The sequence below is a fragment of the Acinonyx jubatus genome, chromosome E2, assembly GCF_027475565.1.
Source record: "Acinonyx jubatus isolate Ajub_Pintada_27869175 chromosome E2, VMU_Ajub_asm_v1.0, whole genome shotgun sequence".
Classification (NCBI taxonomy): domain Eukaryota; kingdom Metazoa; phylum Chordata; class Mammalia; order Carnivora; family Felidae; genus Acinonyx; species Acinonyx jubatus.
This window is the reverse complement of record NC_069396.1, coordinates 56,794,156-56,817,905: the sequence shown is the minus strand read 5'-3', so window position 1 is coordinate 56,817,905 and position 23,750 is coordinate 56,794,156. Positions and strand designations below refer to the sequence as shown.

Here is a 23,750-nt window from a genome sequence, read left to right as displayed (position 1 = left end):
AGTTGGTTAATCCTGTTGTTCTAATCTTCTTTAGCCTGATATTTTTGCTTGTTTCATCAATAACTGTGTGCAGATAAAAGTTTTCCATGATGGGGGGGCACCTGGCTGATTTAGTCGGTGGAGCACATAACCCTTGATCTCAAGGTTGTAAGTTCAAGTGCATGTTGGGTGTAGAGATTGCTTAAAATAAAATCTTAAGGGGTGCCTGGGTGGCTCAGTTGGTTAAGCGTCCAACTCTTGATTTTGGTTCAGGTCATGATCTCAGTCATGGGATCAAGCCCTGAGTCGGGCTGCACATGAAGTGTGGAACCTGCCTAAGATTCTCTCTCTCCCTCTATCTGTCCCTCCCCATTTCAGGCTGCCTCTCCTCTCTCTCTCTCTCAAGAAACAAAACAAAAACCCTAAAAATAAAAAAATAAAGTCTTAATTAAAAAACAGGGAAATCTTTTTTAAAAAAGTTTTGCCATGAAAGGTGTGCCTGGGTGGCTCAGCTGGTTATGTGTCAGACTCTTAATTTCATCTCAGGTCACGATCTCACAGCTTCGTGGGTTCAAGCCCCACATCGGGCTCTGTGCTGACGGCACAGAGCCTGCTTGGGATCCTCTCTTTCCCTCTCTCTCTGTTCCTCCCCCACTTGTGTTCTTGCTCTCACAAAATAAATCAACTTAAAAAAATGTGGTTTTTTTCCCATGATGGAAGAACCCTCGTGTGGCTGGATGGAGGGGTGGGAGTGTTTCACGCACTTTTTAACGACCTTAATGAAGGGTCTCGCTATAGCCGTTCAAACACTCAGCAATGTGGATGGCCTCATTTCATACCAGTCTCCAGCGTCTTTTCCATTAGCCAGGGAATTAGCAGTATTCTCCACATCAACCGGTTTCCGTATCCCGAAACAGAATCCTTTGGTCCCAGTGCTCAGGGCTAAGAGGAGTCAGAACTGAGACCTGAGCTCGCACGCAATCAGAGCAGGACTGTGACACCAGAAGTACTTGCTTGTGAGGCTGTTTGTGCACGCCACCTGGTTCTCACCGTGGGAGCATGGGTGTGTCATGAAACTCAACGGGTCAAGAGAGAGGAAGGAAGAGCAGGGCTGGCCAAAGATACCACCGTGGGGTGCTTCCCTCCTTCCCGTGGTTGCAAAACTGAAGTAGGCCCTTCGGGCAGGCTGCAAGGCCAGGATGATCTCTGAATTCCTTTGCCTCCTCCACTTTGGTAAGTTCCTTGGACTGCTTGTACTGGGATTCAGGACAGGGGTGGACTGAGTAAGAGACGTCGTTAAGGTAACGAAGTTGGAAACAAATACCGTCAGTATGCCTTCATTGGCGGCTTTAGACATGCTTCCTATAAAGTGATGGCAATATTTAAAACTTACATTTCATATCCATGACTGTGCTCTATGCCTACATGGCTTCCACTTTATTTATTTTTAGCAACTCAGTATTTTTTATTTAAATGTAGTTACTCGGGGATGGACACCTTCAATATTCTTCCCCTTAAAAAATTTTTTTGGGGGCGCCTGGGTGGCTCAGTTGGTTAAGTGTCCGACTACGGCTCAGGTCACAATCTCACAGTCCGTGAGTTTGAGCCCCACGTCGGGCTCTGTGCTGACAGCTCAGAGCCTGGAGCCTGTTTCAGATTCGGTGTCTCCCTCTCTCTCTGACCCTCCCCCGTTCATGCTCTGTCTCTCCCTGTCTCAAAAATAAATAAACGTTAAAAAAAATTTTTTTTTGATGTTTATTTATTTTTGAGAGAGAAAGAGAGGGAGAGAGAGAGAAAAAGACAGAGCATGAGCAGGGGAGGGGCAGAGAGAGAGAGGGAGACCCAGAATTTGGAAGCAGGCTCCAGGCTCTCAACTGTCAGCCCTGAGCCCAACATGAGGCTCGAACTCACGAACCGGGAGATCATGACTGGGCCACCCAGGCGCCCTTCTTAATTATTTTTAATTCCAAGGGAGCCAAGAAGTAGCCAGGAGTAAGAACAACTGGGTTGGAGTATCCTACTTCTATGGACTGAATATCTTTGTTTCCTGAAAGTCCCCATATGGAAGCCCTAACCCCCGAGGTGATGATGTTGGGAGGTGGGGCCTTTGGGGGCTAACCAGGTCATAAGGGGAGTCTTCGTGCATGGGATTAGTCTCTTCTTGTGAGAGACCCTAGAGAGATGATCTGTCTTCACTGCAGGAAGATACAGAGGAAAAGGCAGCGGTCTGTAAAGCGGGAAGAATGTCTTCACAAGGATCCAAACACGCTCGTACCCTGGTCTCAAAATTTAGCCTCTAGAGCCAAGACCCCCCAGTCTAGGGTCTTCTGTTAGAGCAGCGGGAGCTGACAAAGACGCAACAAATCCACCTGTGTGGGGGACAGAGGTGGATGGACCTTTTTCCTTTTTGAATATCCACTTGGATTCTGAGGTTTGTTTTAGGGCACCGAGCAATGAGCCTCGTCCCATCTGGAGTATCAAGGAATGAAAAACGACGATGGAAAAGATTGGTCCAAAAACCTTTCGATGCCAGAGCTAAGGTTGTCACTTGTTCCCTGCGATGATGGGGCTTTCTCCATCTCTGAGCCAACCCTTCATCCCATCAACTGGATGTGGGTGACAACGGCGTGCTATTGGAAGTGGGGTTCACCGGGTGGGAGGAAGATGGTGAGTTATGGCGAGTGTGCATCTTTTCACATCCTAGAAAAAATCTTTGTGAGTCGTGCTTACACTGGGCACCCTGTCAGTCTGCCACTGTGCATTTGTTGAGGTCCTACTACATGCCGGGACCTGTGCAGACATAGGGATGCCAAGGTGGATAGCACAGAGTCCGGGCTTTCTGGGTGAGTGACATCTTGTACCTCCTATGGCGTGAAGCACATACACTTGTATAAACGCACGCAAGAGTTTACAACCAGAGGGGCGCCTGGGTGGCTCAGTTGGTTAAGTGTCCGACTTCAGCTCAGGTCACGATCTCGCGGTCCATGAGTTCGAGTCCCGCGTCGGGCTCTGGGCTGATGGCTCAGAGCCTGGAGCCTGCTTCTGATTCTGTGTCTCCCTCTCTCTCTGCCCCTCCCCCGTTCATGCTCTGTCTCTGTCTCAAAAATAAATAAATAAATAAATAAATAAATAAATAAATAAATAAATAAAACGTTAAAAAAAAGAGTTTACAACCAGAGCGATGTTAGCATCATGGTGACAGGAGTTGGTCCTTTCCTCTCTCATTTTTGGGCACAATGAATCCACATCTGTAACTGAACGACAGCACCTCTGCACAGCCCACTAGGACACCAGAGGTTCATCCTTCTGTGCAAGGAAGGTAGGTGGCCGGGGCCTGGAGGTAGCTGCAACATGACAGCAGTGGTGGCTTTGGCAGTGGAAGAGGTGGACAGTGAAGGGGTCAGTGGAAGTCTGCATGCCTGGCTGTGGCTGGACGGTGCCCCGCTCTTCAGCAACACCCCTATTTCGGAGAAGAGAGTGCCAAGACCAGTGGGAAGGCTGGGGTGAGGCTGGGCAGGGGGAGGGTGCAAACAAAACTGAGGGAACTGGCTCCTGCTGCCTGTGCTGTCTGCCCAGGAGGAGCTCTGGGACACCCCCTCTCCAAGGTGGGGACGTACCCAGAGTCACAGCGCTAAGCACATACTTCTCCCCACTTTGTGCCACCCCCACCTTTTTCCTCAACCTGCTTTTTCACATGCTCCCAACCTGAGCTGGAAGACAGCACTGGCAAGAGAAACCAAGACTTATGCCCTAGCACCACCTTCTGGAAAACAAAAGAAAGGCTCCTATGGGGCCCATCGGTTGAACCATTCGATTAGACTCAAAGTAAACAGAACCTTACCCAAAAGAGGGTCCCTACTTCAAGTGTGGGGTCAGGGATACTTCTCATCAAACACCATGAAAAATCACGGCCACATGGCCTCACAAAAAGCAAATGACAATTTTCCAGCAACCAACTAAACCAAAAGACACAATACTGTGAGCTGACTTACAAAGAATTCAAAAGAGCTGGGGTGCCCAGCTGGTTCAGTGGGTAGAGCGCACAACTCTTGATCTTGGGGTTGTGGGTTTGAGGCCCATGTTGAGTGTAGGGATTACTTAAAAAAAATAAAATATCTGAGGAGCCTGGGTGGCTCAGTCAGTTTTAAGGATCTGAGGTGATTTTGGCTCAGGTCATGATTTCATGGTTTGTGAGTTCCAGCCCCATGTCGGGCTTTGTGCTGGCAGTGAGGAGACTGCTTGTGATTCTCTCTCTATCTCTCTGCCCCACCCCTGCTCATGTGTGCATGCTCTCTCTCTCTCAAAATAAAGAAATAAACTTAAAAAAAATAAATAAAATCTCAAAAAAAAAAAAACCCCACCCACAAAACCCTCCAAGAACAATCAGACTCCATCAGAGGAAACAACACAAGATTAACAGGTACACCAGATGGAGAAGAGAGGGTGAGGGGAATAGAGACTGTATTTAAAGAAACAATAGCTAAGAACTCCCCAAACCTAGGGAAGAAAGTGGAAAGTCCATGAAGCTAACGGAACACCTTATAATCTCAAGGCAAAAAGACCTTCTCTAAGACACATCACAACAACACTGTCAAAAGACAATGATAAAGAATTTTAAAGGCAGCCGAGGTGGGGAAGGGAAGGTAGTAACCTATAAAGGAACCTCCCTCAGGGTATAAGCAGATTTCTCAGCAGAAATTCTAGAGGTCAGGAGAGACTAATGTGACCTCTTCAAAATACTGGAAGACAGCAACTGCCAGCCAAGAATACTCTCCAGATATAAGGAGAGGAAAGACTTTCTCAGACAAAAGCTGAAGAAGCCCATTGCCACTCAACCTGCCTAACAAGAAATGCCGAATGGAGTTCTTCAAGCAGAAACAGGACATAAATACAAAAAAAAAAATCTGATAAAGGTGATAAATAGCATTAGAAAAGTGTAACTCTTTTTAAGAATAGTATATTAAACACTGAAATACAGCATGAAGGTTAAAAAAAAAAGAGCATTAAACATAACCATAGCCACTGCAATTTGGTGATGAAATCACAGCATCCAAAGAGGTAATTTATGACATCAAAAATATACAGAAGAAGGAGGAGTAAAAGGTTGGGGCCTTTACAGGCGAATGAAGATAAACTACTATCGGCAGCAAGGGCACTATTTCATCTATCAGATGTTTGGTGTAAACCTCATGGTAATCACAGGGCAAAAAACTACAGCAAACACATGAAACATAAAGAAAGGACAGACAGAGAAAATCACAATGGTAAACCACCAACTTACAAAGACAGAAACAGAGGAAAAAAGAAATAACAGAGAGACAAAATAACCAGAAGGTTAAAAAGATAAAAGGGAGTAGTGAGTCCTTACATATCAACAATCCCCCTAACTGTAAAGTGGTTGAACTTGCCAATCAAAAGGCACAGACTGGCTGGTTGGATTTAAAAAAACCCACTCAACTCTATGCTGCTTGCAGGAGACTCATTTCTGCTCTCAAGACACAGAGAGGCCTGAGCTGAAAGGATGGAATTGCAAGCAAACATAAACCAAAAGAAGGCAGGCAAAACCATACTTCTATCAGACAAAACACACTTCCAGCCAAAAAGGGTAACAAGGGACAAAGGAGGTTATTATATAATGATGAACGGGTCAATACATCAAGAAGACAATAACAATCATAAATATATATGTTCCTAACACCTGAACGACAAAGTATATGAAACAAATACTAACAGATCTTAAGGGAGAAACAGACCATGATACAATGATAATAAGGGACTTCAATATCAGCAACATATAGATCATCCAGACAGAAAATCAACAAGGAAATGTTGGAACTGAACCACACTTTGGAACAAGTGAACTAACACAGAACATGCTATCCAACATTTACAGAATCCACATTCTTCTCGAGTGCACATGGAGCATTCTCCAGGACAGATTGAGACAGGTCACAAAATAAATCTTGGCAATTTTAAGAAGACTGAAACCACACCAACTATCTTTTCTGACGACAATGGTCAGAATGACCAGTAAAACATAAATCAACAACAAGAAAATGAGAAAGAAGATCTACAAATATGTGGAAACTAACCCACTTCTAAACAATGGCTCAAAGAAGAAATCAAAGGGAAATTAAAAAATTATCTTGAAACACACGAAAATGGAAATACAATTTATCAAATCTTGTGGGACCCAGCAAAACCAGTTCTGAGAGAAGTTATAGCAATAGTGGATATATTAAGACGTTAGAAAGATCTCAAATAATCAAGTTAACTTTACACTTCAAGAACTAGAAAAAGAACACCACCACAAGAAAAGTACAAACCAATATCCCTGATGAATATAGATGCAAAAATTCTCAGCAAAAATCAATAAATGGGACTATATCAAACTCAAAAGCTTCTGCGGAGCAAAAGAAACAATTAACAAAATGAAAGGACAACCTACAAAATGGAAGACAATTTTTGCAAGCCATATATCAGATAAGGGGTTAATATGCAAAATATATAAAGAATTCACACAACCTAGTAACAACAATAACAAAAACCATCCAATTAAAACATGGGCCGATGGGGCGCCTGGGTGGCGCAGTCGGTTAAGCGTCCAACTTCAGCCAGGTCACGATCTCGCGGTCCGTGAGTTCGAGCCCCGCGTCAGGCTCTGGGCTGATGGCTCAGAGCCTGGAGCCTGTTTCTGATTCTGTGTCTCCCTCTCTCTCTGCCTCTCGCCCGTTCATGCTCTGTCTCTCTCAGTCCCAAAAATAAATAAACGTTGAAAAAAAAAATTAAAAAAAAAAAAAAAAACATGGGCCGAAAAAGTAATTGACATTTCTCCAAAGAGGACATCCATTTGGCCAACAGGTACATGAGAAGATGTTCAATGTCACTAATCATCAGGAAAATGCAAACTAAGACCACAATGAGATATCACCTCACACCTGTCAGAATGGCTCTCATGAAGAAGAGGGGTGCCTGGGTGTCTCAGTTGGTTACGTGTCCTACTCTTAATTTCAGCTCAGGTCATGATCTCCCCGTTTGTGGGATCAAGTCCTGCATCAGGCTCTGCACTGACAGTGCGGAGCCTGCTTGGGATTCTCTCTCTGCCTCTCTACTACTGGGGCATGCACACACACACACATGCTCTTTCTCTCTCTCAAAATAAATAAACTTAAAAAAAAAAAGACGAGACAAAAAGTGTTGGTGAGGATGTGGTGAAAAGTAAAACCAAAAACAAACCCTGTTCACTGCAGTGGAGATGTAAATTGGTCCAACCACTATGGCAAATAATATGGAGATTCCTCAAAAAATTAAAAATAGAACTCTGTATGACCCAGCAATTTCACTTCTGGGAAGATCCCCAAATGGAATGAAACAGGATTTCAAGGAGACCTCTGCACACCCATGCTTATCGAAGCATTATTCACAAGAGCCAAGACACAGAAACAACCAATGCCTATCAATGGATGGACGGATAAAAAGATATAGTATACGGGCACTTGGCTGGCTCAGTCGGTGAAGTGTGCGACTGTTGATCTCAGAGTTGTGAATTCTAGCCCCACATTGGGTATAGAGATTAATTGAAAATAAAATCTTTTAAAAAAAAAAGGTGGAGTATGCATACACAACGGAATATTAAGGGAAGATATCCTTGCCATTTACAAAAACGTGGATAGACACTGAGCACATCACGCTAAGTGAGATAAGTCAGACAGAAAGACAGGTACTGTTGGGGTACCTGGGTGGCTCAGTCGGTTAAGCGTCCGTCTTCAGCTCAGGTCACGATCTCGCGGTCCGTGAGTTCGAGCTCCGCATCAGGCTCTGGGCTGATGGCTCAGAGCCTGGAGCCTGTTTCCGATTCTGTGTCTCCCTCTCTCTCTCTGCCCCTCCCCCGTTCATGCTCTGTCTCTCTCTGTCCCAAAATAAATAAACGTTGAAAAAAAAATTAAAAAAAAAAAAAGACAGGTACTGTGCTATCACTCATATGTGGAATCTAAAAAAAGTCAAACCCATTAAAAAAAACCCCAGAGAGTAAATGGTGATTAGCAGGGGATTCAGGGATTAGACGAGGCTGGTTCAGAGTACAAACTTGTAACGAGCAGGGAATAAACCAAAGATCTAATGCTCGGCATAATGAATACAGACGATAATACTGTACTATAATTACACAATGTGATAAACAGCGCTACAATCATGTTAACAACATATAAATGTCAAAATGATAGCTATACACTATAATTTTACACAATGCTACAGGTCATTTTTTTTAATGTTTATTTTTGAGGGAGGGAGGGAGAGGGAGGGAGAGGGAGGGAGAGGGGGAGAGAGAGAGAGAGAGAGAGAGAGAGAGAGAGAGACAGAGAGAGAGAGAACGTGAGCAGGGAAGAGCAAGAGAGAGAGGGAGACAGAATCTGGACAAAGCAGGCTCCAGGCTCTGAGCTGTCAGCACAGAGCCCCATGCAGGGCTCGAACCCACGAACCGTGAGATCATGACCTGAGCCCAGGTCAGGTCGGAGGCTTAACTGACTGAGCCACCCTGGTACCCCTACAAGTCAAATTTATCCAATAATAATAATAAAAGGTCTGTTATGCCCCACTTTAAGAATCTAAAGTGTTAAGGGGCGCGCCTGGGTGGCTCAGTGGGTTGGGCGTCCGACTTACATACTTAGGGCGCTCTTTGGGATGCACCCCCTGAGCGCCTGAAGTCCCGGAACCCCCCTTCCCCTGCGAGGCAGGGGCGGAGGAGGGTCCCGCGGGTGCCCCCGGCCCTCCTGCCTGGGTCTACCGGGCGCCCCCTAGGCCGCGAGCAGCGCTCTCCAGGGCCGGACTCGGAGGCGTCCTCCTGGGAAAGCGCGCTCCTCGGGCGGCGCCGGGGAGCTCGCGGCCGCTACTCACCCGTGGGGCCACCGCTCCTTCACACCACGACGCGAGGGGCGCGCCCACGCCGCTCCCACGCCTCTCCAGCACAGACGCGGGCGGCGCCAGGGCGCGGACGGCGCGCACCGAAGCTTCCCGAAGGCGCACGCGGCGCGCACACTCGGGCGCCCCGGCGGAGGGAGCGCAGGTGCGGAGCGCGCGGGCCGCAGGTGCCCTCGGCGCCCTGCTCGCCCGCCCGCCCACGCTTAGCAACAGTGCGCGGTGCGTCGCGGGCAACGTGGGGCCCCGACCTTGCGCCGCGAGAGGCTCCAGCATTTTGTCCGGCTGGAGCCTGCTCGGAGGAAAAAACCCTGCGCGCCCCCTGACCCCCACCCCGGGCACGGGGCCAGGCCCGCAGGGGCCGCGGGGACTTGTAGTCCCCAGGGCGGGGCCTACGGATCCGTCATCCCCTCTGGGAATCTGTAGGGTAGGGGACCAGTCCGTTTGCTTCACCTGCACCATTGAGTGCTTGCTCTGTGTTGAGCTCCTTGCTGGGATTGGTAGGTGAGCTCGTGCCCACTCGAGCTTAAGCAGGAAGATGAACTTGGAAGGTAGGAGGGAAGGGGAAAAAAATGACAAAAAAAAAAAAAAAAGAAAAGAAAAAGAAAAAAGTCCTGTTTGAAGGTTGCACTCCTCTTTTGAGTTTCCCTCCAGGGGAGACTATCAGTACAGGCAGGCAGATGCGTCTTGAGGCTTAAATAAAAGACGGCATCTCCCCGTTTGTTTCCAGGTTCTCGACCTTCTGGCCTGTGTTTGTAAACTGTTTCGGCTTTTATCGCATTTTTAATGTCCCCCAAATCCCAAGGGAAGTGGACCCAAATCTTTCTTGACTTAAAGGAGCACGTTGATGCTTTAGGACTTGGTCCTGAGAGCAATGGATGATTTCTGAGAGCAGTTTTGATGTCTTTCAATGACTTATACATAAACTCACACATCAGAAAATCCTTTGGGGCACCTGGGTGGCTCAGTTGGTTAAGTGTCTGACTTCAGCACAGGTCGTGATTTCACCGTTTGTGAGTTCAAGCCCCGTTTCAGGCTCTGTGCTACAGCTCAGAGCCTGGACCCTTCTTCATATTCTGTGTCTCCCTCTCTCTCGGCCCTTCCCCACACCGCCCCCCAAAATAAATGAACATAAAAAAAAATCCCTTGCCAGACCACTTGCTCTTAGCTTTTGATTTCAGACAACAAGATCACAGTTAAGTAAAGGATATTTATTCTCCAGTTTGTCAGCTAATGGAACACCTAGAAGTCATGATGCTTTTACTAGAACGTTGCTGAATGCTGTATCACAGTTAACTAATTGTAGAATTTTTTTGGTTAAAGTCTACCTTTTCCATATCCTAGTACTAGTGAAAGACAGCTGGTGCCATACATTTTATTAATTTTGATTTTGACATAAAAAAAATTACAACCAAATGATTCTAAATTTATCTCATCCTAAGCACCAAGAAGCCTTTAATATTGGGGACAGTTCCTGGTCACTATATCCCAGGTGTCACTCTTAGGAGACATAGGGGCCACTTTGTGTCTTTGATATTGTCAGGAGATGAGTGAGATCTCATCTCATCTGCAAACTTCCCAGACGTCCCCCCATGGTGTGCCTTCTGTCCCAGGAGGGAAGAGAACCAGTAAAATCTCACACAAGCTGGTAACTTGATCAAGGACTCCTCATTCCCCATGGTAACTGTGGAGCCAATGCATGCAAGGACAGACCTGAGGACAGGGAGTAAGGAAGAGAGGAAATATTTCTCCTGGCCTCCTAACACAGGTTCTCCACCGAGGGAACACCACCCCACCACCCATCCTCCATATCTAGGAATGTTGGGAAAGGTCCTGATAGCACTCATTATCTTGTCCCACAATGACTGGGGCTTCAGCTGCTGTTTAATGAGAAAAAGAAATGGTGCTGAATGTTCCCACAAGGAACAGGACAGTCCCACGTGCTGAAGAAATACCCCACCCAAAGTATCAATTGTGCCCATGGTGAGAAACACAGCATGTCCCCATGGTGGAGTTTGGTGTTCAGAGAACCCCGCGTCACTATACAGCCCGTGAACAAGACAAGTGCTCAGTTCTACATGGATCCAGGTGGAGACTCCTTCTGGCCGCACCAGGCTTCCAGCAGGAGAGCGCCCATAATAACCACAACTAGGGCAGCCAGACCCAGGCGGATGAGGTTGCCCGTGGTGTAGTTCCTTGATATGGCACCTGGGGGGACTGGGAGAGAGGAGAGCGTCAGCACCAGCCAGTAGAGGAGCACCCGTCCTTCCCACGTGGATCCGCCCAACGGGACACTCCTGCACCCACTTGTGTGCCCTGGCCAGTGGTCAGCTGTGGCCGCCCTGAAGTTGTAATCAGTGAAAACCCAACGTGGGATTTCGTGAGGGTTCTAGTGGGTCTTCCTTGGTCTTCTGTCCTTTGTCTTCTCTCTGCTCTGTCTCTCTTCTTTCATTTATTGGCTCTTCATATCATTTGACCCTCCCACATGTCCCTTTTCCCTTCTCCCTCCTGGTATTAGGAATCGGGCTTAGGAGCAAGACCAAAACCCAAAGATGCTGCCCCGAGCTCGGAAATGATTTGGTGGGTGTCTGTGCACCCCCTCCTCACGGCAAAGACTTCAGGCAGCCGTGAGCTCAAGAAAATTCAAGCCCAGTAGCTAAGCACCGAGAGCACTGTGCATTTCATTCCCACCGCACCCAAGAAGAGCTAGGGCTCAGTTGTTGGCCTTGGCTCCTAATGAGGACCTGGGCTGGCATTGGCCCTGGCTCCTAATGAGTACCTGGGCTCCTAACCAGGACCTGGGCTCGGGGTTGGCCCTGGCTCCTAAGAGGACCTGCGAGTGAAGCTTCCATGTCACACAGGCCGTGGGTGCAGAGTTCTTGTGTGAGCCCACCAGCCACAACGTTTTCCGGAGACAGAGTCCGTGGGAGGAACCCGTGGTGACGTCGCGGACCCAGGGTGCCCTCTGCACCTGTCTGCGCTGGCTGCACAGTCCCTGCTTTCCAACCAGAGGGCGATGGGCCACCACGGCTCACATGCACACGTCTACGGTGCCACGGAAGCACGGGGTGTGGCATCCGAGGAAGCAACGTTCTGGCCAGACACACAAGATGGTTGTGGAAGATCCTCCACGGGTGACCCGGAAGCCGGCGGCCGGGGCAGCAGCGCGCACTAAGAACGAGACCGCAAGCCATGAGGCTGCCATCACCGGGACGACCCACAAGTCTAAGAGACACAAAGGGTAGGGGAAGGGACGCTGATGGTTGGCGGGATGGATCGTTTGCAAGAACAACTTGAGAAATTCTCCAGGAATACAGAACAACAAAGGCCAAAGACTAGAGGTTAGGAAAGGGCAGGTGTGAGAAGGAGATGGCGGTAAAATCAGAAGAGAAAGAAGAATCAGAAAGGAACAGAAGCAACGCTGTCCAGGTAGAAAAAAGAGCACGTCGTTCACCTTAAACTGATAGTGTTGTAAGTCAGTGATGGGTCCACCCAGCTGGGAAAGCAAGGCAAAGAGCCAAAATACAAACAAGCTGATGAAGAAATGAATCGACTTTCCCCAACTTCTGAAAGATGGTGCAAAACCTCACCTGTCACCCGGATCTCGAGACGATCGCTAGGCTGTGAGGCCCAGAAAGGAGTCCTGGTCTGGAAGTAGACACAGCTGTAGTTCCCGGCGTCACCGACTGTCACAGTCTGCAGGGAGAAGTCTGCCTCCTTGCCGGCTGGGGTCCGGAGCCGGATGGGCTCTGCCACTCCTGCCTTCAGCAGGGCGAACCTCATGGGCCCGAAAACATTGTCTGGCCTCTGGCACTGCAGAGTTACGTCGTCTCCTGCGGTCACCACACCCCTTTGGTGGGCTTGCAGGGAAGGTTTAGGGAGACCTCCTGGAAGAGAAGGGGGGCTCTGAGGTCACGGGGAGAAGCCCGGGGTCCCCCATCACCCTTGTTCTCCCATGGGGGGTTCCTGCTGAGGGTGGGACACAGATCCCTGGTGTCACCCTCTTTCGACTCTGTGGGAAGGAGGTCCCCCCGCCCCCACGAGCCCTGGATGAGGCCGACCAAGTCATTCTGTTGCTGTGTGTCTCCACCTTCTCTGTCCCCTCCTCTGGTCCCTCCCCCAGGCCCATCCTGCTCCTCACCTGTCACCAGCAGCAGGATGACTTCACTGGGCGGTGATCTTATGTCCGGGGCCCCTGGTCTGTAGCACTCACAGCTGTAGTCTCCAGCGTGGCTGCTTCTTAGGCCAGTGAAGTGAAATTCAGCCAGGCCCTTCTTGGAAGTCGGTGATCGTGAAAAATCCAAAAGAGTGTTTCCCTTCCTGAGAGCAAAGTTGACATTCTTGGTCGGGGTTTGACATCGCAGCCTTACACTGCTTCTGGGAGGCACCACCCAGCTGGGCCAGGCCCTGAGGGTGGGTTTGGGAAGGGGCTCTGGAAGGAAGCAGATTGGGGACAGGATTTGGTGCCCTCGCCTGCTGTCAGGAAACCCTTGAAGGAAAGAGAAGGGATGTGGGGAATTTGGAGCGAAGGAGAGGGAGGGTTTAACTGAAGGAACACTCACCATCAGTCCCTCTGCTTCCTTGGCCAGCGCACAGTCCTGCAAGAGAACCATCTGTCCGTGGAAACTGAGCCCCCATCCCGAGGGGCCTCCCCAGGGGGCTGCCGCTGAGACTGGACCCTGGAGGTCATGCATCTGGGGTTCTCATTTCCCCACACTGGCCCCTGGCTTCCGCTCTGCCCTCAGCTCCTGTCTCATTTCCCCCAGAAGGTGTCCTGTGCGAATTTCACCTGCCATGGCCCCAGGACTTCTGCTGGCTCCACAAACATCCACAAAACCCTCAATTCTTTAGAGTTTATGTACTTCATGCCACAGGAGACACAAAGTGTCACTGTTCTGTGAACACCTGGAAGGTAGCTGCTCTGGGCTGTTCACCTCAGCTTCCCCAGTGTCTGTACACATTCTGTACTGTACTGAGACTCAACAGATGAATGTTGATCAACTGAAGAGATGCCCCAATGGAAGCATGGCTCAGAGAGATTTTTCAGGTGGAAAAACCAGTGAGTTTGGAGGCGGACAGGCCTGGGTTTGAATGTTGACCTTTCTGCTAATTCTCTGCATGGCCCTGAGCAGGAGCCTTGAGCTGTCAATCTCAGAGTCCTCATTTCTCAATGTGGGCCTAATTCCCACCACGCAGGACTGCTTGTGAGGGTTGAAACGGTATTTCCCACAAGGTGGATTACAAACCACGGATGCTCTAGGAGATGACTTTAGGGAATGCAGTGACATGGTATTCTATAGCATTGAATACCTGGGAAAGGCATTGAAAACGAAAGGCATTACCCTTTTAAATCACTTCCATTGCTTTGATCACAACAAAGAATTTTTCAAGCTAGAGATCAACCTCTTCTGCCTTCTTGCCCTTTGTAATAAGGAAGAGCTGGCCATGGGCTCAGAAATGTGATGGGCAACAATGCATGGCTAGAATGTCCTATCATCTTCTTTGCAATGTATATATGTTTACATTGACCTATTTTTGGTAGTGACCCTGGTTTTTCTTTTAAATTTCATTTATTTAAAAAAATTTTTAATGCTTGTTTAATTTTGAGAGAGAGAGAGAGACAGAGCATGAGCAGGGGAGGGGCAGAGAGAGAAAGAAACACAGAATCCCAAGCAGGCTCCAGGCTCTGAGCTGTTAGCACAGAGCCCGACATGGGGCTTGAACCCACGAACCGCAAGCTCATGACCTGAGCCGAAGTCAGAGGCTTCACTGACTGAGCCACCAGGCACCCTCAAATTTTTTTATTTAAGCAGTTGGCATAAAGTTTCCATCTTCAAATGAATGTACTTGTTTAAAATAAAGATATTGAGCCAGTAAGATTTTAAATAAATAGGGATGAGGTAGGCCTACAGGATAGACCATGGATGTGGAATGTAAGGATTTGCATACTGGAAAACATTTGATGTACCTAAAGCCTCTGCAAGGTACCTAACACATATGAAGCAATCAATAAAGACAAGCAGGTGGTCACATTTCTTTCCAGCCGCCCCCACCTCTAATCCCAGTATACAAGCCCAAGAAACTTACCAAGGCAGAGGAGGCAAAAGAATTCAGAGATCATAGTGGCCCTGCAGTCTGCTCTAAGGGCCCTTCTTCTATCTCAACCATGACAGGGAGGTAAGCTGCATGTGGGTGGTGACATCTTTGGCCAACCCTTCCTTTCCTTCCTCTCATGTGACCTACACATTTTGTGTCCCACCCACATTCAAGAAACAAGAAGGAATAAAATGCTCCATGAGATCATAATTCATGCAAAGTCTTTACCTGAACATGGTGAATTCAGTACACAAATTCAAACCCACTTACAAGAGCAAGAGCTGCTGGAAACCAGGACCCAAACAATTCCCCTGAGGAGATGGAAACAGGCTGGTGCAGAGACCACTGGAGCTTCTCTAGCCTATAGGGAAGATACCGGACTTTGGAAGTGAATGAAGGAATTGGTGTTAGTGACTATTTTTGAATGACTATAACAGATGAGGTGTTTCTCTGAGGTCAATGTGCAGAAATGGAGCAAGACCGATGGTTCATGGGGGTGTCTGTCTGGCTGGCTCAGGTGGTGGGTCATTGCAACTCTTGATCTCAAGGTTGTGAATTTGAGCCTCATATTGGGTGTAGAGCTTACTTTAAAAAACAAAAAAGACCATGATTCGTGCATTTGAAAACAAATTTAGTCTGGAGAGTTATACTGTGTAAAGATTTTTTTTGTCTTACGTGGAAAAATATGACATAGCTATTAGTAAGTCAAACATACATGTTGCCAGCCATAGGATAATCACTAAAAGAAATGAACAAAAAACAAATAGAGGTAAAAAAAATAAGGTGGGGGGAGTTAAAATGGCCTATTAAAAATAACAATAAGAAAAAATATAACAATAGGGGTGTCTGGGTGGCTCACTTGGCTAAGCATCTGACTCTTGATTTCGGCTCAGGTCGTGATCTCATGGTTCATGAGATCAAGTCCCAAGTCGGGCTCCACACTGAGCACAGAGCCTGCTTGCGATTCTCTCTCTCCTTCTCTCTCTGCCCCTCCCCTATTTGTGCTCTCTCTCTCTCAAAAATAAATAAATAAACTTTAAAAAATAACCATAATTGTTTTTAAAACAAAGGCTTTGGAAATGAGGAAACATAAAAGAGATGCACAAATAGAAGGACTAGCAAGATGATAACCTTATATTCTGTGAATAAGTAATTACATTAAATGTAAATGGGCCCAAAAATTCAATTGAAAGACTATTGGACTGGGTGTTTTTTAAAAACCTAAATATATGCTGTTTTTTAAAGACAAACACTTTAAGTATATGCAAAGATGAGCTGAAAGCCCAAAAAACCCCCCACAGAAATATATAACATATAACCAGAAAAAGAAAGATGAAATGGCTCTACTGGTAGATTTTTTTGGCAAGAAATAGTATTAGATATGAAAAGGAATATTTCCTAATGATAAAATAGTCAATTCAAGGGAAATACATAATAATTCTAACTTTGTATGTACCTACTAACATAGACACAAAAATCCATAAAAGAATTGCCAATACCATAAAGAAATAAACATATAATCACTTTATCTTGTAACACATCTCTCTCAGTAACTGCATTCCACATGGAAAAAAACCAAACCAAAACAAACAAACAAAACCCACACAAGCCCAAAGAAAGAAAGAAAAGAAAGCCATTTGCTATTCCAAGCAATCAAACCAGGAGAAGGTAAATAAGATGCCATTTCACTCTATCTTTTTGACAAAAATTAAAAAAAAAAATTTTTTACATTTATTTCTTTTTGAGAGACAGGGCCCAAGTGGGGGAGGGGCAGAGAGAGAATGAGACAGAATCCGAAGCAGGCTCCAGGCTCTGAGCTGTCAGCACAGAGCCGGACGCGGGGCTAGAACTCACAAACTGTGAGATCATGACCTGAGCCGAAGTTGGACGTTTAACCAACTGAGCCACCCAGGTGCCCCCAAAAGTTTTTAATGCTAATATGTAATGTTGAATAGAATTTAGGAAAATATACATGCACATAATCAGTTTTTAGGATGATAAATCAATATTCTTTACTAAATGGCAACTAGCTTATGAAGCTTATCTGCCTTCCCCCACCACTACACAAAACATTTATAGTCTTTCACCTGGGAGTTTAAATCCCAGTAGTTTGCTCTGAGGAATAATTAAAGTTGTCCAAAAGATTTACAAGTTGCTCATTTTAACTATGTTTATATTAGCAAGTGAATTGGAAGCAATATAAATGTGCGAAAGTAGGAGATTGGTTAGGTACAAATAAGTACTTACTTCCATAGAGGGGAACACTATGCATCAATCTGAGTCACATTGTGGAGTATACAAATAAAATTTCAATTTTCCAGGAAGATATGATAATGTATACAAATATGTATAAACAAATAAAAGACTCAAAATTCTAAAAAAATTCTATAAATAAATCACTCTGTGGAAGCAATTTATGGTCATGTTGTGAGAAAGTACTCATTGGCATGGAACACTCTTTAAAATGTATTTGTTTGTGACAAAACAAGATAACAGTATAGGATATACATACACACACATGTAAATATATATTACCCCCAAACATTTCTAAAGTACGTGAGCCTTTTAAAATGAAGATCTTCGGGGCACCTGGGTGGCTTAGTCGGTTAAGCATCTGACTTCGGTCTAGGTCATAATCTCATGGTTCGTGGGTTCGAGTCCTGTGTTGGGCTCTGTGCTAACAGCTCGGAGCCTGGAGCCTGTTTCAGATTCTGTGTCTGCCTCTCTCTCTGCCCCTACCCCACTCATGCTGTGTCTCTCTGTCTCTCGCTCTCTCTCTCTCTCAAAAATAAATAAACACTACAAATTGGTTTTAAAAATAAATAAAATTAACACCTTTGCTGAGTGCAGTGGTAGGTTTGGGTATGAAGGTGCAAGGGGTCAATTGGTAGATGATCTGAACTGTTCTGTATAAAAATGAGTTAACAAATTCAGAGTGGGGCTAAGGATGGAATCTAGATGAATGACATCATAGAAACCAGGGACATGTGCAGTGGGGAAAAAATGGGAGAAAATCAACAGTGGGGAGTGTGATATAAAACTCCTTTTCTAGCTCCTCTGTGACATAGCAGACACAAATCTCCATGGACCACTCATGATTTCTGTGTACATGAAATCTTTCAGGAGAGTGAAGAAGTTGGCTTGAAACTTTTTTTGTTAAGGCCTTTAGGAAGACTAAGGTGATATCAAGTACATTGTCTAGTTGGACAGAAGATTTCTTGGAGAAAGCTTAACAAAGTGTACCTGCAGGATCCTGGTTTGCCCAAAACACTATCGTTAAATGTACAGAGAGAATTATGTCTCAAAAAGAATGGTGGCTGTATGTTCTACCATATGGGATGGGTTGGTGTCAGATGGATAGAAAGCCACAACATTTTTGAGAGCTACGCTGGCAAAATTGCTCCCAGCACTACTTAAAGAAATTACACAAAGGGGCGCCTGGGTGGCTCAGTGGGTTAAGCGTCCAACTTTGGCTAAGGTCAGGATCTCACAGTTTGTGAGTTTGATCCCTATGTTGGGCTCTAGCTCAGAGCCTAGAGCCTGCTTCAGATTCTGTGTCTCCCTCTCTCTCTGGCCCTCCCTTGCTTGCACTCTCTCTCTCTCTCTTTCAAAAGTAAATAAACATTAAAAAGAAAAAGAAAAAGGAAATTACACAAAGACTTGAAGGCTCAATTTTCTTTGGGCAGAAAGTGAGCTGAGAAATCGTACCATCCATCAAGAGGGTCATATTCTCCAGGGTCCTCTTCAGAAGTGGAGAGGAGGGTTGATAAAATAAAGATAACTCAGAGGGAGGAACCAAGAGCTGTGAAGAACAGTGGGCTGAGAAGCCCTTCTCAGAGAATAGAACTGAAACTTTATGAAGGAACATTTCCATCCCCAGAATTGTGGCATCTTGCAGCGTTTGCCCAGAGTGATTTTGCAATTGCTATGAACCAGTGACTGCTGATGTTTCCCACAGGGAAGAAGCCTTTTCACGTGGGAGTGCTGTGGTTATCCCACTTCTGTTTTGCTATTATATGGAAGATGTATGGGACAGCTAATTTGTCTTTTTAGTGCATGTATCCTGGATCAAAAGGAGCCACGTATAGATTTGATAATGATCAATAGATCCTAGATTTGAAGACTAATGCCATTATTGGATGAAGATTTAGGGGAGCAGGTCCTGGGATGGAGATGAGCATATTTTGTACATGGGATGGATATGAATAACTGTGGCCAAGAAGTCATAGTGCAATAGATTTCATTAAAGCCCTTTGACTATGGGTTCACCATGTTATGTGCTTTGGTCAAGAGGATAAAGTGCAAGTGGCAATATTTTAGCTCCAGCCCAGGTCCTCAGGGGCATGACATATTTTGATTCGGCCCCTAGTACACCTTCCATTTCCACCAGAAGAATGTGTGAGGGCTAGCACATTGTTCTCAGCAGGAAGATGAAAGAGCCAAGTCACCCCATCTGAATGCAGAAAGGGCTGGACAGAAATAAGTAGATCTGGGAAATATGGAGAGCATGTGTGCACATGTGCATTCACACACACATTCTTATTACTAGTTAGGGTTGAATCTGGGTGATTTCAAATCTTAATGAAAATCAGAACTCACTTTCCACTGGTGTTTTGTTGGAAACTTAACCTCTGAAAAATTATACTTAAAATTTGTACTATTAAAAAATTGTACTATTAAAAAATAGTTGCAGGACAAGGCTGAGGTTGAATCAGAGGGCATATAAGTATCAAACAAGCTGTTTTTAGTAGACATGGAGTGGTCCAGGGTTGGGGCTTTTCTCCATTTCCGAAGTCTTCCCTTCCAATCTTAATTCCTCCAATACTTTCAATTCAAGTTGGATTTGTGGGATTGAGCCCCATGTCGGGCTCTGTGCTGACAGCTCAGAGCCTGGAGACTGCTTCAGATTCTGTGTCTCCCTATCTCTCTGCCCCTCCCCTGCTCTCTCTCTCTCTCAAAAATAAATAAATATTAGAAATTTTTAAAAAATGAAGTGCTGGCATCTGCTTTGAGGTGTAGTGTATGATTTTTCAACCCTTGTGTATCTGCAAACAACCATGTTTCCTCCCAACTCTCCTTACCTCCAGGCAAGGGACCTAATAATTCTAGAAAGCTGATGTATAGCTGTTATAACATTATGGCACCTGCACACAATTTCAGCAATCTCATGGTTAAATATTCATGGTTAAGGGAGAGAAGAATCATAGATTAGTTCTGGGAAGGAGGCAAAATCTTGCCTGGGCACAGCCTTACATGGGCAGACGAAGGCACATAGTGGACAGTATTGACTTTTTGCACGTCTAACTACTCATATCCTGTATATCCTGGTAAGACTATCTTGACTGGGACATTGGCCAACTATCACTTACTCTCTGTGGTTAAATGAGATTGATCCAACTTTCTAGCTGCAGGCGTGCTCATTGCCCCAGAAAGGCCAATCAGCATAATCTATCACACTGGCTACATTGATCAATTTAGGAACAGATATGTAAACCAAGATCAAGCAATGTTGAGTCTGCCTTATGAGTTTTGTTGCAAGTGTTAGCACAAGCATACTATTTTTTTTCAAGTACATTATTTCTGCCTGGATATGCTGGTGGATATCTTCCCAGAACATAATGAGAAATAACCTGAGAGTGAAGTCTACACAGTGGGAAGTGGCGCCCAGACATGGAGAAAGACAGAGTTCTATTATTTGAGCATTTGGATCTACCCATGCTTGAACCCATTACAACCCTAGTGTTTTCAGTTATGTGAGGCAATCGTTAATTAACAAGAGTCTTAACTAACTTGGGAAGCAATGAGTAGCTGGGAAAGAAAGATGTGTGTTGTACTTCTAGAGAGGAATTTTCTCCCTTAATTCATCAATATTTCCTCCTTTGTTCCTGGAAAATGGAATTACACTCTCCCCGTGAGGGGAAAAAAAATTGAATGGAAGCTTTCCAATTTCCCTTGATTACTTTCTCTTCTGTAAAAGAAAGCACACTAAAAATCCAATGTGTGACCCTTTTGTCAAGGTTTACTAAGAGACAAGTTTACTCAGCTTCAAAGGCAGACATCCATTTCTGCTTTCTTGTTGACCAACCTGCTCTCATGGGCAGCGGGTGCCCAGCTTTTACCAGAGACTCCTGCATTTTAGACATTACCATGTGCTTGCCCAGCCACTGTATTGTGCTGATGCTAAATTTCTGGTTTTGATAATGTACTGTACTTCTATTACCATTAGGGAAAGCTGGTTGATGGGCACATGGGAACCCTGTATTTTTTTTTTTTTTTGCAACTCTAAAACGTTTTCCAAGACAATTATTATTTTTTTGTAAAAGAAAATAACTTGGTCAGGACTTTAGATGAGATAAGACAGATCTCGGGGTGGGTGGAGCTGGAGCCACACACACCGGATTTATGAAGGAGATGTTGTCATTGATCATTTCCTGGCTTGGTTGTGAGAAGGAAACTGTACACCAGGTGGTGGAGAACCAAAGTGTCAGGGTGAAACCTCTACCCACACAGCCTGGGCACAAAGTGGCAGGAGGGAGCCATGATGGCCCAGTCCCCCTTCTTCCTTTGAACTATAAAACTGAAGACAGGATCTCGGTCTGGGTGGAAGGGACACTATGATCACAGAATTTCTGTCCTTGCTTTGCCTCGGTGAGTCTCCAGGACTGGGATGGATGGGTTTGGGTGGGTGAGAAAATTTACCATGAAGTGGAGGTTGATGTGAATTGATGGCTTCTGTGTCTTAGACACATGCCACCTGTCAGACTTTGGTGGGCTGTGGTACAACATGCCTCTGTACTGGTGCTTGCACATATGGAATGAGGAACCAAGGTTCAGAGATGTGTAGTGACACCCTGGTTTACTCAGCTGTGAAATGCAGAGCTCCCATGGGGTCCCCAAACCTGTTTTGTCTAAATACCAGTCTTGCCATGAATGCTTGTAGGCATATAGGAGGGTGGGGTATATACAGTGTGGAGTGGTGAGTTTGGGTACAAATCAGGAATTCAGTGAAGAGTTATGCTGCAGACAATGGATGACATGAAAATTTTCTGGCCAGCCCTATCCTCAGCCTGATTTTAACTGTCCTCAACTTGAACGTGATGGATCTGAGCCTGTAGAATGGAACGCCTTGATTATAACTGTGGCTTGGTCACACAGGAGCTCTAGACTTTGAACCAGCAGCTCCACTGACCAAGCCCCCACTTCCTCCCTCTTTCGTGAGTAGGAGGTGAAGGGTGTGTGTGGAGGACAGCAGGACTTCTCATCTACCCCAGTTCCTTCCTCCTTCTTCTGGGGTATAGACCTTCCCTTTGGGGTATTGTTCCTCCCACACACACATTTGAGCTTCTGGGGTGGCTGTCAGTCACTGTACCCCAAACCTCCCGCTGTAGGGCAGAATAATCTGGGAAGTCAAGAGAGTGACCTTTTCCTGCCCGTATTCATTTCCTGGGGCTGCTGTCACAAAGTGCCACAAGCCAAGTGGCTTAAAACCATAAAAATGTATTCTCTCACAGTTCTGGAGGCCAGAAGTCCAAGATCAAGGTGCAGAGCTGGTTCCTTGTGAGGGCTCTGAGGCTCGAAGGGAGAATCTGTTCCCAGCTCTCCTCGCTTCTGGGGATGGCAGGCAGTCCTTCGGCTCCTTGTCTGTAGATACTTTGCTGGGATCTCTCGTGTCTTCAAATGGCCGTCTTCCCTCTGTGTCTGTCTCCATGTCTCTCCACCTCTTCTTATGCAGACACCAGTCATACTGGATTAGGGGGCCATCCTACTCCCCAATAACACTATTTCCAAATAACATATTAGGACTTGAACATATCTTTTGAGGGAGACACAAATCAACCCATAAGACTGTCCTTCTCTTTGACCATAATCATTATTCCAGGGATGATGCAAAGCAAGCCAGTCCAGTTCTGTCGGGAAGTTTCTCAAACTGGCATCAGGACACAGATAAATTTTGGTCCTCTATGAAGTGACCTTCCAAAGATGCCAGACTGTAGTTGCCCTCAGCCCTGCTCCCAGGCTCTTGGTCCTATCCTGACCATATTCAGAGGGAGTGATGCATGCCAGTGAAGAGAAAAGGCCCTAACAGCACTGAATCCCTGGATCAGATGGCTCTAGAGGCCAGCCAGATCCACCATTGCACTTGACGGAGGTTGCTTGTGATACAACTAGGCATTTCCACTTAATCTTATTTCAGGTGGACTTTTGATACCTGAATCTTTGTGCATCTTTAGGGCAAAAGTACCCAACTTACATAAAAATGTTTAAATGTATTGCGGTACAGTTCACATAAGAGTAACCATTTTAAAGTATTCAATTTAGTGGCATGGTAGACATTCACAATGTTATGTAACTACCACAAAATGACTTCATCACCCTTAAAGGAAATACTATACCCACAAGGAAGTCACTCATCATCCTAACCCTAACACTAACCCTAACCCTTCCCCCAGACCCTGGAAGTCACCAATCTACTCTCTGTCTCTCTAGATTTAGCTATTCTGGACATATCATGTAAATGGAATCATATGACATGTGACCTTTCATGTCTGGCTTCTTTTTCTTGGTATATTTGTAAGTTCCATCCATGGTGCAGCATGTATCGCTGTGACATTTATTTCTATAATGGAATAAGATAATATTTTATATAATATACTATAATCTGAATAATCTTTTACATAAAAATTTTCAAGCTTTCCAGATGATGAGTTCAAAGGATCTGTTAAGTTGTAATTTAACGATAACTGGGAGACCCAAGTTTGGCA

General features: G+C 45.7%; 2 protein-coding genes and 1 long non-coding RNA gene across 8 annotated transcripts in view; 1 reads left to right on the top strand and 2 right to left on the bottom strand.

The window, feature by feature from the left end:
• Positions 1 to 9,143, bottom strand: part of LOC128313248 (uncharacterized) — a 31,282-nt gene extending 22,139 nt beyond the window's left edge. Inside the window, exon 1 of the long non-coding RNA XR_008293686.1 lies at positions 8,872 to 9,143. This is a non-coding gene — a long non-coding RNA (uncharacterized LOC128313248). The remainder of the gene's footprint in view (positions 1 to 8,871) is intronic.
• A 1,010-nt stretch (positions 9,144 to 10,153) lies between these two features.
• LOC128313241 (T-cell-interacting, activating receptor on myeloid cells protein 1-like) lies at positions 10,154 to 15,324 on the bottom strand. 3 transcript variants are annotated; one of them, XM_053210683.1, is made up of 5 exons: positions 14,980 to 15,324; positions 13,455 to 13,490; positions 13,034 to 13,324; positions 12,483 to 12,779; positions 10,154 to 11,109 (listed from the first exon to the last, which is right to left on the bottom strand). In XM_053210683.1, the coding sequence occupies exons 1-5, from the start codon at positions 15,011 to 15,013 to the stop codon at positions 10,967 to 10,969; spliced, it is 801 nt and encodes a 266-aa protein (XP_053066658.1). In that variant the 5' UTR covers positions 15,014 to 15,324; the 3' UTR covers positions 10,154 to 10,966. The 3 variants fall into 3 exon arrangements, with proteins under 3 accessions (XP_053066658.1, XP_053066657.1, XP_053066656.1); XM_053210682.1 differs by lacking the exon at positions 14,980 to 15,324 and having other exon boundaries at positions 13,455 to 14,281; XM_053210681.1 differs by lacking the exon at positions 14,980 to 15,324 and having other exon boundaries at positions 13,034 to 13,571.
• A 5,833-nt stretch (positions 15,325 to 21,157) lies between these two features.
• LOC106980945 (V-set and transmembrane domain-containing protein 1) overlaps positions 21,158 to 23,750 on the top strand; it is an 18,349-nt gene continuing 15,756 nt past the window's right edge. For 2 of the 4 annotated variants that reach the window (XM_027037386.2, XM_053210697.1), the window contains exon 1: positions 21,159 to 21,636. In XM_027037386.2, coding sequence (XP_026893187.2) covers positions 21,603 to 21,636 — 34 coding nt within the window. In that variant the 5' untranslated portion in view covers positions 21,159 to 21,602. Of the gene's footprint in view, positions 21,637 to 23,750 lie in introns of all 4 variants that reach the window. The other 2 variants (XM_053210696.1, XM_053210698.1) reach the window with 2 other exon arrangements.